This window comes from Mustela putorius, unplaced genomic scaffold (assembly GCF_011764305.1).
Source record: "Mustela putorius furo isolate JIRA1106 unplaced genomic scaffold, ASM1176430v1.1 tig00537350_pilon_pilon_pilon, whole genome shotgun sequence".
In the NCBI taxonomy this organism is placed as follows: domain Eukaryota; kingdom Metazoa; phylum Chordata; class Mammalia; order Carnivora; family Mustelidae; genus Mustela; species Mustela putorius.
In genome coordinates, this window is record NW_025422471.1 from 22,002,809 (window position 1) to 22,020,493 (window position 17,685).

General features: G+C 47.5%; 1 protein-coding gene across 1 annotated transcript in view; it reads right to left on the reverse strand.

The window, feature by feature from the left end:
* The window catches only part of THBS4 (thrombospondin 4), a 44,913-nt gene that overhangs the window by 8,524 nt on the left and 18,704 nt on the right, over window positions 1-17,685 (reverse strand). The window contains exons 3-14 of the mRNA XM_004766802.3: window positions 16,549-16,796; window positions 13,928-14,036; window positions 13,464-13,546; window positions 13,076-13,127; window positions 12,647-12,858; window positions 10,970-11,107; window positions 9,377-9,445; window positions 7,418-7,570; window positions 3,703-3,807; window positions 3,016-3,123; window positions 2,597-2,756; window positions 615-733 (exon numbers count right to left, since the gene is read on the reverse strand). Of these exons, the coding sequence (XP_004766859.2) occupies window positions 615-733; window positions 2,597-2,756; window positions 3,016-3,123; window positions 3,703-3,807; window positions 7,418-7,570; window positions 9,377-9,445; window positions 10,970-11,107; window positions 12,647-12,858; window positions 13,076-13,127; window positions 13,464-13,546; window positions 13,928-14,036; window positions 16,549-16,796 (1,556 nt within the window). The remainder of the gene's footprint in view (window positions 1-614; window positions 734-2,596; window positions 2,757-3,015; window positions 3,124-3,702; window positions 3,808-7,417; window positions 7,571-9,376; window positions 9,446-10,969; window positions 11,108-12,646; window positions 12,859-13,075; window positions 13,128-13,463; window positions 13,547-13,927; window positions 14,037-16,548; window positions 16,797-17,685) is intronic.

The following is a 17,685-nucleotide window of genomic DNA, read 5'->3' on the forward strand; positions in this document are numbered from 1 at the left end:
CAGGACGCTGGCAGGTGGAGACGTGCGACTCTGGCACGGGTCGGAGGGGAGCCGGCCAAAGGCCTGGGGACAAGGCAAACTGATTTTGCTTTGCTTCGGCATGTTGGAATTGAGCCAGAGAGGGAGTGAGTCACAGAGGGCAACAATGACGCCCCTCTCGCAGAGCTTTAAAAATACATGACACATCCTATCCAATTATCTAGACAGGAAGGAGGAGTAAGAAGGGAAACAACACGTTGCTGATTGAACTGCATCTGAGGCATCCATACATGGGTCCTGTAGGACTTTGGGGTCTAAAAGGACACAAGGCTCCCAGTGGTTAGCCGCCATGTTGCATGTTCCTCTCAACAAACCCACAGGTTTGGGGCATCACTCAACTCCTTCTCCTCACCTCACGGGCAGTCTGCAACCTGTGAGACCTGCCCAGGAGGCCTCAGCACCCCCATGGCAGTCTTCCTAGAGCCTCCAGGCCAGAAGTATACAATCCCACCACCTTTGCTCAGGGAGGCACATGGCAACAGCAAGGAGCTGAGCTGGGATCTTTAAGAGTGTCTTAAAGACTCTTTGCACAGGGGAGCTCAGTCTGGAGTTTGAATCCCCCAAAAGCTACTCACCTGGTTAGGGTTGCTGACATCAGGACAGCTGTCACAGGCATCACCCACACCATCCGCATCCCTGTCCTGCTGGTCACGGTTGGGAACTCTTGGGCAGTTGTCCAGAATATTCTTTATTCCTGCAAGAAAGGAACACTTCCCTGAGTCAAGTGAATATTGCAGAGAGTCTTAGAACATGGACTTCTAGGCGCTAAGAGAGCAGGCCTGTACCCAGGCACTTGGGGAGTGACTTGTGCCTGGGCCATCATCCCAGAGCCACTACATTTCTCAGCAGTTATCTGCAAGTAACATCAAAGGATGGATTCTGAGAGACTTAACAATGAGGATGACCTGAGGCCTTTCCCAATGGAGTTTTAAGTTGTCCAAGATGTCAAGGGCTATCACTGCAACCAGATGAGGAGGTCACAAGGGCAAGGGCTTTTGCATACTTCTGGCCTGGAGGTTCTAGGAAGACTGCTACGGGGGCACTGAGGCCTCCTGGGTAGGACTCACCCTGGAGAGGGGCCTTGTTGGGGTGTGAGCAAAGACAGAGACCTGAGGGCAGGGGCGGCGGCGTACCAGAGCCAGGCCCACCATGTCCCTCTCTTCTCAGCTTTTGTCTCACCGCGTCCTTTCATATCAGCAGCCTGTCATTAGTCACGGCAGGAGTGGTATTTCTGTCACGGAAACTGGCAAATGCTGCAACTTGGGGCTTTTTTGTTTTGTTGAGCTGGTTTGCCACATACCACTGGATCTGGCCATCAGTCAGGCTTATAGAAGACGAAGTCGTGTTTCAGGGAGGCGTAGGTATTCTGGAGTGGGGGGGGTTGTGTGGTGGTTGGGTGGGTGGAGGGAATGGGGTATATTTCTGGAAAGATTTTCCTTCAAGGCCCTTGTCATGTGAAATGTTTTTCACAAACGATGAGATCCAGTCTATACTTGAATGACAGTCATCTATGTGTTATGCAAATGATATGGGAACAAATGTCCTTTGGGGCACCCTGGTGGCTCAGTTGGTGAAACGGCTGCCTCTTGATTTCAGCTCAGGTCTCGATTTCAGGGTCTTGAGATCAAAGCCCCTAGTGGAGCTCAGGGGGGAGTCTGCTTGAGATTCTTTCTCTCCCCCTTCCCACCCCCTGCACTCTCCTTTTTCAAATAAATAAATAAATCTTAAAAAAGAAAAAAAAACCCAAACATGTCCTTCTTCACATCCAGAGAGGCTCCAGCGCTCACGCTGGGCTCCCGGGGGTGCCGTTCACACAGCCCACACTCGTGAAGGCCCCTTCAGTGGAGCCAGGAGCTGGGCACTGCAGCTCTCCTGCCCCCACCTTCTTCCCGGAATAGGCAGGACATGGACGCATCTCCCGGGAGACACCCGACTCTCTGCAGGAGCAGCCAGACCCAGCTGAAGCCTGCGACCCTGCTCGAGGCCCACTCATTCCACTCTCCACTTCCAGGGCTCTCGGGCATGGAGAGGATGCTGGAGGAGGTGGTGGGGGAGATATACTTTTTCTGGGAGGACAGAGGCCCTACAAAGACCCAGCCCTGACAAGACACTGCTTAAAGGAATTCCTACAAAGCTTCTGGCAATGATGTAGCGTTCCAGAAACACTCAGAGTTAATAAATAGGGGAGTGGGTTATGGATCCTCCTTTATTGAAACAAGGGGTCCAGGGGCATGCGGGCTGCTTAGTTGGTTAAGTATATGGATCTCAATTTCAGCTCAGGTCATGATCTCCGGCTTGTGAGATTGAGCCCCGTGTCCGGCTCTGCACTGGGCATGAAGCCTGCTTAAACATTCTCCCTCTCCCTCTGCCTGTCCCCACCTCTCCCTCTCAAGGAAAAAAAAAAAAAAAAGTAAACAGGTGGGCCAGACACAGATCACGGGGAACCACTCGGTGTGAGAGGCCTTCCGAGTTAGCAATTCTATTTCTGCTCCTAATAGAGAACAAGGGTAAAAGGACAAAGGAGTCCCAAATAAGAGACAAAGCAAGCCAGGCCCACCGTCTCCATCCATGTCATCATCACAGGCATCTCCTTTTCCATCCCCATCAGTGTCTTTCTGGTCATTATTCAGGACAGTCCGGCAGTTATCACAGGCGTCCCCAAAGATATCTTTGTCACTGTTCCTTTGGTCCACGTTGTGAGTCAGGACACAGTTATCCTAAAGGGTCAGAAGACCAAACACTCAGATTCTACAGAGTCCCTCCCAAGTCGCTGGTCCTGTGGTAGAGGCGGGTCAGCCAGCCTCCGTCCCTGTGGTCCCGCGTGGTCAGCGCTCAGGACAGAAAGTCACAATGCCACAGGGTCACAGGCGTGGAAACCAATGCTTGGGATGACCCGTGTAAACAGGTGATTTCACGGGCTTTCTTCCACCGTCCCTGGCATGTGGCACTTCCCTGACCCTCCCGACAAGCACGTACCTGCTCGTTGAGGATCCCATCTCCATCAGCGTCCTCGTCACAAGCGTCCCCGATGCCATCTCTATCTGCGTCTTCCTGGCCAGAGTTTGGCACATACTTGCAGTTGTCCTAGGGAGAAGAAACAGGGCTCAGAGAGACATCTACATCCGACTCGATTTTTCAATTTTATTGATGCATACGTGAAAAAAACTCTAATATATGTGAAGCGCACGGTGATTATTTAACGTACATTTATATTGTGAAATGATTCCCACCGTGGAGTTAACATGTCCCGCCCCTCACATACTGACCTTTTCTCCCCTTGAGAACGTTTAAGTTCTGCCCTTCCAGTGAACTTCAATTAGACAGTGTAGTGTTGTCAGTGAAAGTCACCATGTTACACACGACAGCCTCAGACCTTATTCATCTGATCACTGAAAGTCTTTACCCTTTTACCAACTTCTCCCTATGTCCCCCACCCTCATCTACCTCTGTCTTAAGTCCGAAAGGATTTCCAACCTCAATGCTGACGGCACCCACCTGACTTCACCTGGATGGCTGGCTGCCTTGGGATGTGTGAGAGGCAGCTACATGAAAAATGCCATTTTCAGTGGAACCCATAGCATCTCTCCCCCAGAGAAGACAGGGCCCTGGTGGGTGCAGACCACCCATGGTGGGTGCAGTTTTTCTCCCGTGTGTCTCCCTTACCTTCTTGCAGTTCCTGGCAGAGCACGGCAGTTCTTCGTCAGGGTAACTGTCGATGTCCACATCCTTCCCGCAGATATAGCCATCACCAGCCCAGCCGACGCCACACTGTGAAGGTAAAGGCCAGCACATGCTCGGGGAGCTGAGGGGTGTGTGTATGTTGGGGGGGGGGACTGACAAAGGCCACTGCTCTGAACCTGGGAATCCTTGCTCCCCAGTGCACAGCCCCAGAGGGAGGGCCCAGAGCTATATAGCGCTGCTGGGTAGGATCCTAAAATTATTATTTTTCAAATAGTCTAATGAATCAGAAGGTACAAAGGACATAGAGTGAAAACTCCTTCCCATTCCTGTTTCCTTGGCTTAGGCAATCCGTTCTTCCATATACCGTAAGAGATAACACAATGCAGACAGGCAGACAGACATTCTTTTCCGTCTTTGATCTTTTGACGCAATTGAGAGCCCATATATCCACCGTTCTTCACCTTATTTGAATCCATGAAACAAGATGGGATGGGAGGGAGACAAACCATAAGTGACTCTTAATCTCACAAAACAAACTGAGGGTTGGGGGGAGGGGGGTTTGGGAGAAGGGGGTGGGATTATGGACATTGGGGAGGGTATGTGCTTTGGTGAGTGCTGTGAAGTGTGTAAACCTGGTGATTCACAGACCTGTATCCCTGGGGATAAAAATATATGTTTATAAAAAAAAAAAAAGAAGGGAATCTTTCTGCCCTTCAACGGACAAATGGATAAGGAAGATGTGGTCCATATACACTATGGAGTATTATGCCTCCATCAGAAAGGATGAATACCCAACTTTTGTAGCAACATGGACAGGACTGGAAGAGATTATGCTGAGTGAAATAAGTCAAGCAGAGAGAGTCAATTATCATATGGTTTCACTTACTTGTGGAGCATAACAAATATCATGGAGGACATGGGGAGATAGAGAGGAGAAGGGAGTTGGGGGAAATTGGAAGGGGAGGTAACCATGAGAGACTATGGACTCTGAAAAACAATCTGAGGGGAATGAAGTGGTGGGGGGTGGGAGGTTGGGGTACCATGTGATGGGTATTATAGAGGGCACAGATTGCATGGAGCACTGGGTGTGGTGCAAAAATAATGAATACTGTTATGCTGAAAATAAATAAATTTAATTAAGAAAAAAAAAAATTAGCATCGTACCTTGGCGCTCTTTCCGTATCACTCCACGGAGGCTCACGCCGTTCTTTTTAATGGTCACAGACGCAGGATGCGTAAAGTGGTAGGCGTGTGCCTCCATGAAGTCACCCAGCGTTCTACGGGTAGCTGTCTGGTTTTTAAAAACCTTTTTCGCTATTGCCAACAATGCCACAACAAGGAATTCTAGTACATTTGTCCTTCCGCGCCTGTACTGGTTTCTCAGTGTGGAATTTCTGGTTCAATGGGTCTTTGTAATTTTGAGTTACTGTTGAAATGGTCTCCATGTGACTGTCTCATTTCCTCTCCCAGCAGAAACTCATGCGTGTGGCTTCTGTGGCACTTCCCTTGTCATTCTTGAACTACAGCCTTACCTCTGCACTTAACAGTATTCTAGATTAGTTGTCAACAACAACAGAAATAACTTTCCAAGGTGCTTTACCTCTATTCATGCTCTTTTAACAGGAAAGGACTCCCCCAGGTACAGTGTTGGGTTCTCTTTGTCCCTGGAGAAGTCTACCCAAGTACCCTGCCACCACCAGCCACTGCCAGCATAAGAGGCATGAAGAGTTTTCCTCTATCAGATTGTATTACCATAGTGTCCACTCTATACAATGACACTACAAGGTCGCTGTGATCCTATTGGACCAGAGATGGCCAGGCTCTTGGGCAAGGATCATTGGCAAACCAGAGAGAAATAAAATGGTTCCCTCCACAGTGCCCTGGCATGAGGTGGGACCGGGAACTCAGCCCAGGACCAGGATAGGCGCCTGCAGGGGCGGGGCGGGGGGAGGCGGGGGCAGGCAGGATCCCAGGAACACAGAAGAGGAGGACCTGGAAAAGAGGAGGGAACCAGAAAGGCAGGGTGGGGGATAAAGCAGAGAGTCTGCGGAACAGAAACGGGGCCCAGGGAAAAGAAACGTTCCATGCATGAATAAACGTTAAATTTCTTGGCCTTGCTAATCCGAGTGTGGTGATTGAAGACCAGGGACTTCCTGAGCGGCACGCTGCCTGTTCTCCATCATCCAGGCGCTCCTTCTGCAACTAGGGATTTAGAAGGCAGGAGGCCAAAGACGCCCCTCCCTATAGGGCCCCTATTTCCACTCAATTGCTTCAGCCAGCCGTCAGAAGGCCTGGAGAGCTCAGCCAAGGGGTATGGTCCTTGACTCATTTTAATGAAGGAAAAATTTCCTCTAGGAACAAATACATTTTTAATGAGCCATTTTCTGGCAGATTAAATTATTTTAGTAGTCACACCAAGTATATTAATCCTTTCCCATCTGTCGTTGTGCCTTATTACAAATGCAAAAACATATTAAGAGCCCCATCACCCACCATCCCAGGGAAGTCATTAATTTGTTCGCAGAAAATTAGGATTTTACACATAGATTCCCCCTCGCCTCTCAATGGTAATAAACATGCCCAGGCAACTGGAATTAGGAAAACTGTGGGGTTTTCCCCTCTGACCCAGCTTGCTCCTTCATCAGGACGTTGTCACAGACTGTCTGTGCCACCAGAGAGAACAGATGCTATTATTATATTTCTTTCTTTAACTTCGGCCTGATTCTTCGCATTTTCCCTATTTGAAAAGCAATATGCTTGCTGTGTAACATTTTGTGAGCCTAACGCTGAAGCAGCCTGTGTTCGAGGTAGAAAGAAGGGTCAGGAGATCAATGGGAACCTGCAGATCCCAGAACCAGAAGGGCCCCGCTGCCCAGGGCCTGGCCTAGCGGGAAGGCAGGCGAGGGCGAGCAGCGAGAGAGGCTGCTGTCTCAGCACCTTGAAGCCCTGAGGACCCTGGAGCCTGGGATTTGGGAGTGGAGGGCAGGCACAGGCCTGCTTCTTGACCTACGGCTCCTCACACCCCTGCCTGGCACGGCACCAGCATCAGCCTGTAACGGTCCCGCTCTCTCCCCAGCCGCCTCCTCCCCAGATGGGCTCCAGGGGAACAGAGAGGGAGGAGAGTGACCGTCCACTGAGCTATTCCTGAATCCGGGTGTAGGCGGACACGGAGTGGTGCCGTTGGCCCCCTCCTGCTTCCTGAGGGGAGACAGGGGCCCTCGGAGAGTGTCTGGCAGCTCACCCCTTCACTGTCCCCTGCTGCCTGGAGTAATTCTGAGGACAGTTAGAAAGGATAGCAGCGTGCTCCTTAGTGACACAAACAAATAAGAGGGTGGATGGGAGGGAGGAAGAGGAGGTTCCTTCCCAGCTTGCTTCTCGCTTCTTGGCCCATTGCAGTGGGTGCCTGGAAATGGGGGGGTGCTCCCCTGCTGATGTGCCGGAGGATAGGGTGTCGACCCCCGGGCCGAGAGAGAGAGAGAGAGAGAGAGAGAGAGAGAAAAGGCAATTGATGTGAAATGGACTTGAGACTGCTCTCCAGGAGCTCAGCGAACCCTGTGATGGTTACAGTCTGTGCTTATCTCCACGGGAATGTTTTCACTTTTGAGCACTTTCTTCCGGGAAGCAAGCAGAACCCAGGCAGGGGAGGTATTTAAGATGGAGGACGAAAACCTGGTCAAGCAGGCGACAAACAACTCACCACACAGGTCACATCGCCGTGCCTCTCTTGGATGCACTGCGCATTCACGCTGCAAGGATTCAGCTCAGGATTTCGGCAGTTCCTTTCGGTTTTGCACCCCCTTGTCTGATCACCCGTGTACCCTGGTTTGCAGGGCCCACAGCGGTAAGATCCCTGCAGGGAGCAAAGATCAGACCGTGAGCCGCGGGCTCAGAACCATGAGCAAAGCTACCGCGATCGTGTTTGTTTTCACACGTACTCGATGATGCCGGGAAGACGCGACCTCCCCTGCCTGCCTCGCCGCGTGCATGTCCTAAGATTGTGGGAATGCAGAGGAAGATGCCACCAGCCTGGGAGTGGCAGCGAGCCACGCAGATGTGAGGGAGGAAGGCTGGAATGAACCACTGTCACTGGCCTGCCAGCTCCAGTGTGAGGACAAAAGGGGAAAGGACTGATGGCGCCCATGAAGCTCTGGGAGGTGGAGTGAGGATTTATTCTGGGAACAAGGGAGGTGGTTTGATTAAAAAGCAGGTTAGGGAGGAAGAAAAAGGTTGTTTTTTTTTTTTTTTAACCATTCCTTTGGCTTTTTTACAACTGAGTGATGGAGAACAGGAGTGCAGAGAAATGTCAGTGGCCTTGCCCTGAGAATTCTCAACGAGCGAGGCGGCGCCGGCGGCCAGTGAGCTAGCTGTCGGCTCCACGGCAACGGTGCTGCCCAGGCCAGCCATGACTTCATGGTTTTTTAAAACAGCTTGACTGAGATCAAATTTACATTTCATGAATGACATCCGTGTAAAGTCTATAGCTCAAGGATTCTGGTCACAAGCAGCCTCCCACTTGCCACGGCCAAAGGGTGCTCTTTGGTGGCCCCTCCTGACCTGTCAGCCTCACGGGACGGCTCTGTGGGGCCAGGTCTCCCCTTTTCTTTACTCCTGCTCTTTTGCCTCTGCCCCTTCCTGAGGTTCGCTGGAGTTCTACTTTCTAGAGAGCTCTACCATCCGGTTTCCCTCCCCCAGGTGGTGTGAGTGATTCCCTTCAGGTCAGGGTCTCCCAAATCGATATCGGCACACGAGGTAAGACAGCCCAGGGGAGAAGCCCAGAAGCAACAGTAGCAGAGCGTGTGGATGAGAACACAGGCTCTGTGGCCAGACCGGAAGCCTTAGGAGATGGTAGGCCTGGGCCCCGTTACCTTCCCACAGCTCAGCATCATCAACTCTAAAATGGGAATAATAGTGCCTAGAGACAAAATGGTTGTCAAGATTCAAATATGTGATTTGTTATTTATAAAATGTTTTTACATACAAGGCAACTAGGAACCTAGAGATGGGATAACTTTCCCATGGACCTCAAGTGGGAAGCCGCCATTTTGTCATGGACTCAGTGGCTCTCTTGTGGACAGTTTATTGGGCCACACCTCTATCCTGCAATCAGTGGACAAGAACTTTCAGAAATATACATATATTTCTGAATATATACCAGAATATACATTTTGGACCCCCCCCCCGCCAAGGGCTAAGCATTTTAATACAAATGACTTTTGAAAAGATTCCTAAAAATAATGAATACTCTTTGGGGATTGTGTCATCACCAATACAATGCATATTCTGAACCATATAAACTCAGAAGATCTTCACGTTTTTAAAATACAAGACCAATGGTTTACTCAATAAATTTTTTTCTGAAAGCCTAACATGGCAACTTCAATTAAAGTCTGGCACTTATAAAAATTTTTTTATATAAAAAATTTCTTATATATAAAATTTATATATAAATTATTATAAATTCTTACATATAGAAATTACTTATAAGATTATTCTTACATGGAAAGCTCTTTTTCAATATGAACTTTTATCTTCATATGCCAATCAGATATATTGTGCCCATCTGTTCTATGTGTGTTTTGGGGTTATGATTTATAAACATACACTTGTTTCAATAACTGGTCTGCTTTGATAACATCCTCCATGAAAAAATACTTACCAAAGTGTTAATACAGATAGAATTGAGAACACATGCTCCATTTTGACACTCATCAACGTCGGTGCAGACCTAGTGCAGGAAAGTTCAAAGAGATACTCTGTTTAAGCAGAAATGCAAATAAATTTTGCTTTGTTTTGATAGATTTGTGTGAAGGCATGGGATTTCAGGTACAATGCTAAGAGGAGCATCATTTTAGCCACCTTCTTGTGTTTGTATCACTCTGTACCTAACCCAATTTCAAGTGATAGCTGCTGATCTGGTATTTCACAAGAAGTATGGTGTTGACATTAGCCAGGGCCCTGGGGATTTTCCTACTCCAGGGCTAATTTTTCTGTTAATTTTCTGGCTTCTATTCCCACATTATATGTGTAACATAGATTTGAAGCTCCTAGCAGCATACTGTACAACCCTGAAGCTTTGATTTGTTGTGGGCAATTTCCCTTTTTGTCGACCATGTCCCAGAGATGACATCCAGCTTCCTTGTCACTTGCGAGGGCTAGCAGTTTTCTCATCTCCTTCGAACAGGTAGGGTAGCTCTTTGAGACTGTGTCTTTCTGCAGGGGCATTAGGACTTTCCCAAGGTGTGCATAGATGCTTAAACCCCAGAGCCCCACTCCTAGAGCCGACACCCAGTTCCCATGTCCCATGAACTTGAATTTGTTAGGCTGTGGCGAGCTGACTCTCTTCTACTTCAGTTCCGTCTACCACACTGCTGGAAATCTTACTAGCGCACGTAAAGCACTGACTATTTCGTTTTGTCTATTTTCCTTGGTTTGGTCTTGGAGATTTTGTCTTTAGAAGAGAAGAAGAAAAACTCTGGGTCATTACTCTAACGGCTTCTTGTCACTCCTATGTGTCCAGCTTGCCTCCTTTTTCTAGTCTAAAAAACGATGCCCTCTAGCGTCCTTTGATAGGCAGCTAGAAAATAACGAACCCTTGCCCTTCTTCAATCTAATAATTGCGCTAAGGTAGTAAAATATATTTATAGACCAACCATTTTCAAGGGCTGAAAACATCAAAAAGAATTTCACAGTCAGTCAGTTAAATAACAGCCACGATATAGTAGAACATTTAGAAATAAATGGAGACTGTCACAAAGTGCTCAAGTGCTTTATGGCAATTTATAGCTTATAAAGAAGAAGGGGGTTTCCTCAGGGGATTATTTCTACTCTTGAATTCCTCTCATCTCTGAAACAGCTTCTTATCAGCCACAGTGACTCTATAAAAGTGACCTAATTATTCAAAGCTTTTATTTGTTTCCCTGATTCTCAAGTTATTCTGTGGGACAAAATGTTCAATGGCTAGCAGAAGAGGCTGGAAATCTCGCCGCGTGTTTAGGATTACCTCACTCACTGTTCTCCTAGTGATGCTCTATTATCCTGACTTAATGGCTTCCTTCCTACGAGACATGATGAACATAATTGCTCAGAAATGAGCGGAAAGCGTCCTCATTTGCCCGCAGGGCCCTGTGACATTCCACGTGGCACTGACTGTTCAAAGAGGTTGTAATGAAAGAGGTGGGAACAAACCAAAGTTTTTCAGTTGGTAATTCAGATTAAAAAAATGAATAGAAAGACCATCACTTCAGCCCACCTGCTTGTTTGACTTGGCGGAACTGATGCCGACACCCTGTACCACGGGCCCGGTGAAGCCCACCGGGCAGGCCTCACACCGGAAGCCGGGAGCCAAGTTCACACAGCGCACGCCTGGGTAGCAGGGATGGTATTTGCACTGGAAAGGAAAACAAAAAAAAAAAATAATAAACAAAACAAAACACAAAACAAAAATAAAAAGCAAAGTCTTTAGCGTCACAGGGAAAACACAAACTTTCATTCATCCACTCGGATGTGCTCCTTTGCCTAACCGTCCATTAGTTGGTGCCCAAAGTGGTAAAAGGAAATAAAAGCTTCTTATTTCATCGTTACCCACAGAATCCCAGACACACACAGGATGGGGTTACATTTCAGTGGGCTTTGCTGAACCACGGGAGAATGGCACGGCCAAGTGAAAAGGTCCTTCATGATCACCAGTCTACCTCCCAGTGTCAATTCCCTGATATTCTACCTTGTAATAGAAAAATCGCCACGAAAGGACAGTGCTCCGGGACCACTTGTTAGCTGGCTGTTAGAGGAATCCAAACACACTACTGGGCCAACTTCTCCACTGAAGGGATCCAGAGAAGACCGAGCCAGAGCACTTGTGTCTTTGTAAGATGTGGTCTACCGGGGCTGTGCCTGCCTTCATGTCCTCTCAAGTCCACAGCTCTTCCAAAGCTCTCTGTGGAGTCTAGGAGACTGGTTTTGTGTTTTTTTTTTTCCCTAACCACTTCAACTAATGTAAAAAACATGACCACTTCCTGCACTTTCAAAAGGACGAAAATTCCAGCTCACGGATAGAAACCAGATGCAGTTCTGTGACACATGTACAATGACTCTCCAATTGAGGGATTACTACAGACCATCTTAATTGCTTACTACCGAGGAGGTAATTAGCCCAGTCCTACCATGAGCCTGCAGAGCTGTGTGTGTGTGTGTGTATGTGCGTGCGTGTGCGCACGCACACCCCTAAACTCCTTGCATGCCCCTTCTTTCTCCTTCTAGCCTGGTGGGAAGAGAAAGGCATATCCTCACGGTAGCCTTGCTACACATGTGAACACTGCTTCGGGACTGGACTCAAGACTGGTTAGCTGTGCCCTTGAATCAGTCTCCTGCAGAGGCTTTACAAGCCAGCCCAGCAGCCTGTATTCGCCGTATGTGTGTCTCTGGCTCTGTCCTTCAGCACTTCTGATTACTCACAGATTACAGGACCTCCTCAAACAGGTCTTGTTGGTTTGAGATGCCCGTCTGCACTTCCAGTTTAGGAAAGCTGAAGAAATTAGTTGCAAGCCCTGAAATACAACCTAACACAGATCTCCCCTGCCCCCATACATAGAAGTGTAGAAAAATCAAAACTGTAATGCTGATCGCACAGCAGAAATAATCAGCGCTGGAAGCACCAATGTCTGTAGGGTAGCAACACGGCCTGAGGGACGAGCTGCAGACAGAACAAGGAGACATGATCCATGCCGCCACCATGGTGCATCACGCCTACTATGTCCCCCTGCTCTCGGTCGCTCGTGCTCTCTCAGGGTTCACAAGGGTGTAGTTGTTATGTCACCTGGAGGACACCCCAAGTCCTCCACCTTGCTGGAGGACACGCCAGGACAGCCACCTGGCTGCAGGGTGTCCAAGACACTTAGGGAGCCCCCACCCCATCGAGGTGAACTGTTACCTCATCGATATCAGAACAGGTGACCCCGTTTCCTGTGTAGCCGTCAGGGCAGGGCCCACACTGGAAGCCGTCTCTGGTGTCCATACAGCGGACGCCGCGGAAACACGAGTTGGAGTCACAGCGACGCACGGGTGGTATCGGGGGTGTCGGGGGGGCGGGGGGCGCTGGGGGCATCAGTGTGTTTGGGGTTGGAGACTGAAAGCTGAGTGGACCTAGAGAAAAGCAATAATCCGTAGACCTACTGACCACCAGCAAAACACACACAGCTGATACAAAACAAAGTTTGGTTTCCCAACAAGCCCTCCCTTCCCTCCAACTTGGTGCCAACCATCCAGAAGCCACCATCAGTGTCGCCTCACCCCAGGCCCTCCAACCATCCTCCCCTGCCCAAACAACTCTGAACAAAGCAGCTACTGGAACAGCACTTACCGCAAGCCTGGCACTCAGTGATAGTGTTCCGCAAAAATGAGGTTTCCTTGACCTTGAGAAACAGGGAAGAAAAAACAAGATGGAAAAGGAGATCTGAGATGTAATCTGGGAATGAAAGCATTCCCGGGTAGCAATCTAGTAAACGCTTCTTAAAGGAGTGCTCAGGTACCCCTTGAGGGCTCCCTCTCTGCTCCAAGCCACTGTGTTTCTCACGTACCCGACCCCCATTTCCAGAGCCCTCCTAACAGACCTCCAGGGAGCTGGGTGCACGGGGCGCCTGAGGTTGGCCTCCCGCCCGCCTGTCCGCCTCTGCGGCCTCTACAGCTCTGCTCGCTTGTACAATGAGCTGCTCCGCCAGACCAGTGTTTTCTGATGTCCTTGCCATTACCTGCTGTCTCAGAAGATCCTTCACCTCTCCCAGTAGCTGGTTTAGCTGCATCATTTGCCCCAGGAACTGCCGATTAAAGTCTCCTGTAGCAACAGCAAAAAGCAAAGGGCCTTCAGCCGTGAGCAGACGCTCCTCCAGTGCCTTGAAAACCAGTAACTTCCCAGGGAACCATCACAACAAATACCTAACGTACAGGAATTTAACTTGGGTTTATTCATCTAATTCACCTAAAAAGTGATACTGAGGCCACTGGCTGTTAGCCCAGATTCCTGAGCTATAAAAACAAAAGTGCAATGGACATATTTTCTTGTCCTGGACTTTGGCACAAGAGACTGATCTCTGTAGACACATCCTATTGGGGTTCTCTGCCGAAGTCCCCCTTTCAGGGGTGGGACCCAGGGCCCTCGGGGTCTGAGGCTTTATTTGGACCGATGGAGGTGTACCACCCGCCCCAGAGCCCACACCTGTGCTTGCCGTGGCCAGCGGCTCACTCTGCTGCAGGAAGCAGTCCTGCAGGCTGGCCACCTGGAACAGCGAGCCTCTCACCACCAGCTTCAGCTCTTCCAAGAAGTCCTGGAAGAAATCACATCCATACCACATGCTGCTGCCGCTGCTCCAAAGCTAATGTGCTCGCATACTCACACACTTTTCCTAACAGCCTAAGTAGCCCTGTATCCTTGGACTCTGACATCTTACATAATTCTGTGGGTTTGATTTTGTTCCTGAAACTGGCCAGCCCTATCCTCTTGACTGAAGCAAATATGGAAGGAGCCAACAGCCTAGGAACATGTGAGCCTCCAGCTTGGCCTGAGGGTGCATCAAGGTGGATCTGAGGCCAGGAAAGGCTTTGAGTTTCATGGTAAGCAAGTTATTTTGTGTCAGGAGCCTATTAAGAATTGTCTGGCCTTTATTTATGGAGCTTAGACCATAATAAAAAAGATACTGATCTCAATTTTAAACATGATTGTTTTTAGGATGTCTTAGCTCCAAGTTTTAGCGAAGTCCCTGATTGTCCCAGGCTAGGAGAATGAATAAGCAGTATACTCTAGGGTTATTAGGTAGCTGGGATCGTATGTTTACATTTTGGGTTGATGTCAATCATTTATTGTTAGTCCCAAGGTCAATTTCCTTATTGCTTTATCTTGTAACTTTTTTTTTTTTAAAGATTTTATTTATTTATTTGACAGAGAGAGATCACAAGTAGGCAGAGAGGCAGGCAGAGAGAGAGAGAGGAGGAAGCAGACTCCCTGCTGAGCAGAGAGCCCGATGCGGGACTCGATCCCAGGACCCTGAGATCATGACCTGAGCCGAAGGCAGCGGCTTAACCCACTGAGCCACCCAGGCACCCTCTCTTGTAACTTTTAATCGGACCATTATATGTTCATGACAGAAAGAGTTTATGTGAATTGCCAATGTAAAGTCATCCCCTTTTAATTTAAAAATGAGGATGCTGAGGATTTTCAGAGTTCTACTTTTTAATTTATCTGAGTTATGACGCGTACAACACGTGTTATATAATGGATATTGTTTTGGACGTCAGGCTATGAGCTCTGTGGGGGCAGGGCCATGACTGTTTTGCCTCCTATGCTTTCCCTAATGCCTAGAATATACCTATTTGTTAATTCACTGAATAAATGAGGTGACTGTGAAGATAGAGTGTAAGGGTCTCTGATCGTCTAAGGATTTAGAACTTTTGAAAAAATTCCAGTAGGTATAGTTTCTGTTGACCCTGTCATGGCTGACTCCTGGCTTTTGGAAATTGGCTTATTTGGTGGTAGACATGAATTTCTGAAATGTCAGTGACACAATTTCTATCATTCTGATTATTTGGGCTACCCTAGGGATTCAGAAATAAAGTTCAGCATATCTCTCTCTTCACTATTCTTTTGTCTATGGAAATCTACGCTAAGTATGTAAACATCTTTCTCTCTTTTTCTGCAAAAACAAAACAAAATCTTTGAATTTTAGCTTTCTTGAAATTTCTGCTTGAAGATGCTTCCTATTTTCCAAGCACAAAATTCTAGTATCAGATTAATAGTTTTTACATTATTATATAAAACTTCTCAGCATTCCTAGTTGTAATGGATATTACTATTTATTCCCAGCCTCTTTGTACAAAGGGCTCAGAGCAGCTTGTAACTAAAGCACGTATAATAAAATAATAAAACATAAATGCAAAGTGCGGATTGAGGCACAGAAAATAACATTATGGGCCATAACAGATGAACACAGTTACTGATTTTGGCACTGACTTCCATATCAGATAAAATTCAGGAACTATGACCAGTTATAGTTATAATTAATGGAAAGGACAAAGAATGCTAGTTCTTCATAGGAAACTATCTCCTAACACAAATTTTTTAAAAGAAATACATGCGGCAATTTTTACAGTAGGTGCCATGATATAATGAAAAATACCATCAACATGGCATAAAACAGACAACAGACGTGATGGAACTTTCAAGGCCTTGTGGAACTAAGTTGGCAATGAGGTCCCTTTTGTTAGGGATGCTCTAATAAGACCTTTGAAAAATATTGTTTCTAAGCTCTTGGCAGTTTCCAATCATTCTTTATCACTTTTGTTAAAGTAATAAATACTATCATCATAGAAAGATTAAAATTATATCATCCTACTGCCCTAAGATTTTGTTTTTGTTTTTTGTTGTCTGAAATAATTTCCATGCCCAACATGGGGCTCGAACTCATGACCCTACGATCAAGAGTCACATGTTCTACCAACTGAGCCAGCCAGGCATCCCTTAAGATTGTTTTCTTTAATTTTTGCTAATCCTTTCCAACTTTGCAATTATGTCCAAAAGGTCTTTATTTAGCATCTAAAGCAGAAGTTTTCCATTTTAGCTTCCCATTAGAATCGGTATTTTTAAAAATACCTACACCCTGGCACCATTTCAATAGATTCTGATTCACTTGATCCTGAGGGTGGGCCCTCTAGCAAGAGTTTAAGTTCCCCAGGTGATTAGAATTATGCAGTCAGACCCACTCCTGACCTCGGCACATTCCCCTGCCCTCCCTGAGCCTGGGCAGCCCATCTTTCCAGGATGGAGGATGGTTTGTGGGTTCCTACCTGTGCCTTCCTCTGGAAAGTCCTCAATTCAATGGACTCGGGACTCTGGGAGGGGCTGGAAAAGGCTCTGGGGAGATGGCGCACAGAATCCACTTGGGTGCAGTCCACATAGAGTTCTACAGAGCCAGCCCCTTGCTGCAAGTTGCTCAGTCTCAGGAGAACCCTGTGCCGCCTGCCATCCGCCAGCTGCAGGTTGTTGAAAACCACCAAATGAATCTTCCCGTCATTCTTCAGGTAACGGAGGATGGCTGGAAGCAAGCACATACCAGTCAATGATGAGATAAGGGGAGTGGGGCTGGGGGCGTGGGGCAGGTCTCTGCTGAGCCTCTAGGTCACAAGGCCCGGTTACGGAAAAGAATCCAAGGAAGCTGGAAGCAGAAATATTCAACATCTTAAGTGCCATCCATTGTTCTAGGCGCTGGTAAGCCACTCTGTTACTGAGGATGCTTTGTGCTCACGCGAAGACAGTATAGGTGGTAAATCTGAAAACACGCTAGTTCAGACAGCAATTAGTACAATGAGCAAGCAGAACGCATTGAAAGTCAACTGAAATCCAAGTAAGCTCTTCAACGCATAAATTAATTGACCAAATATTTCCTGAGCACTACACTGGGGGGCTGGGCGCTGCCCTGAGCTGCTTTCAACATTTAATTTCTATTCATTGCAAACTAGCAAATTAGAATAACTCCAGATGACAAAAGTGAAGCTCAGGAAAGGGAAGGCACTTGCTCAAGGACGTCTTAAGTGGCAGGACCAGAATTTGAAACTGACTGTGGCTTATTCCATGACTAAAAGAAGGTGATGTATGGATAGGCCTGTGTAAGCATATACCGAATGGAGCAGAATCTGTCATACTGTCCCTCAACAACCCATCTTCAGTTTAACAATGCTCAGAGAACCGAAGATACCCATGGTCGCAAAAGGAGGACTAGAAGAGGATCCATCACCTCATTATCTCTTTGTTTTGTTTTTTTTTTTTCTATGTAGGTAGCTATCTATTCATTTAGCTTAAGCTCAAGCATTTTCACTTTTTTTGTTAAATGAAAATTCAGACGTATTTTAGGATTCTGGTTTTCTGTCTGGTTTTATTCCATTATGGTCTTGAATTTGTTGAGCTCTGAGCTAAAAATCTATTCC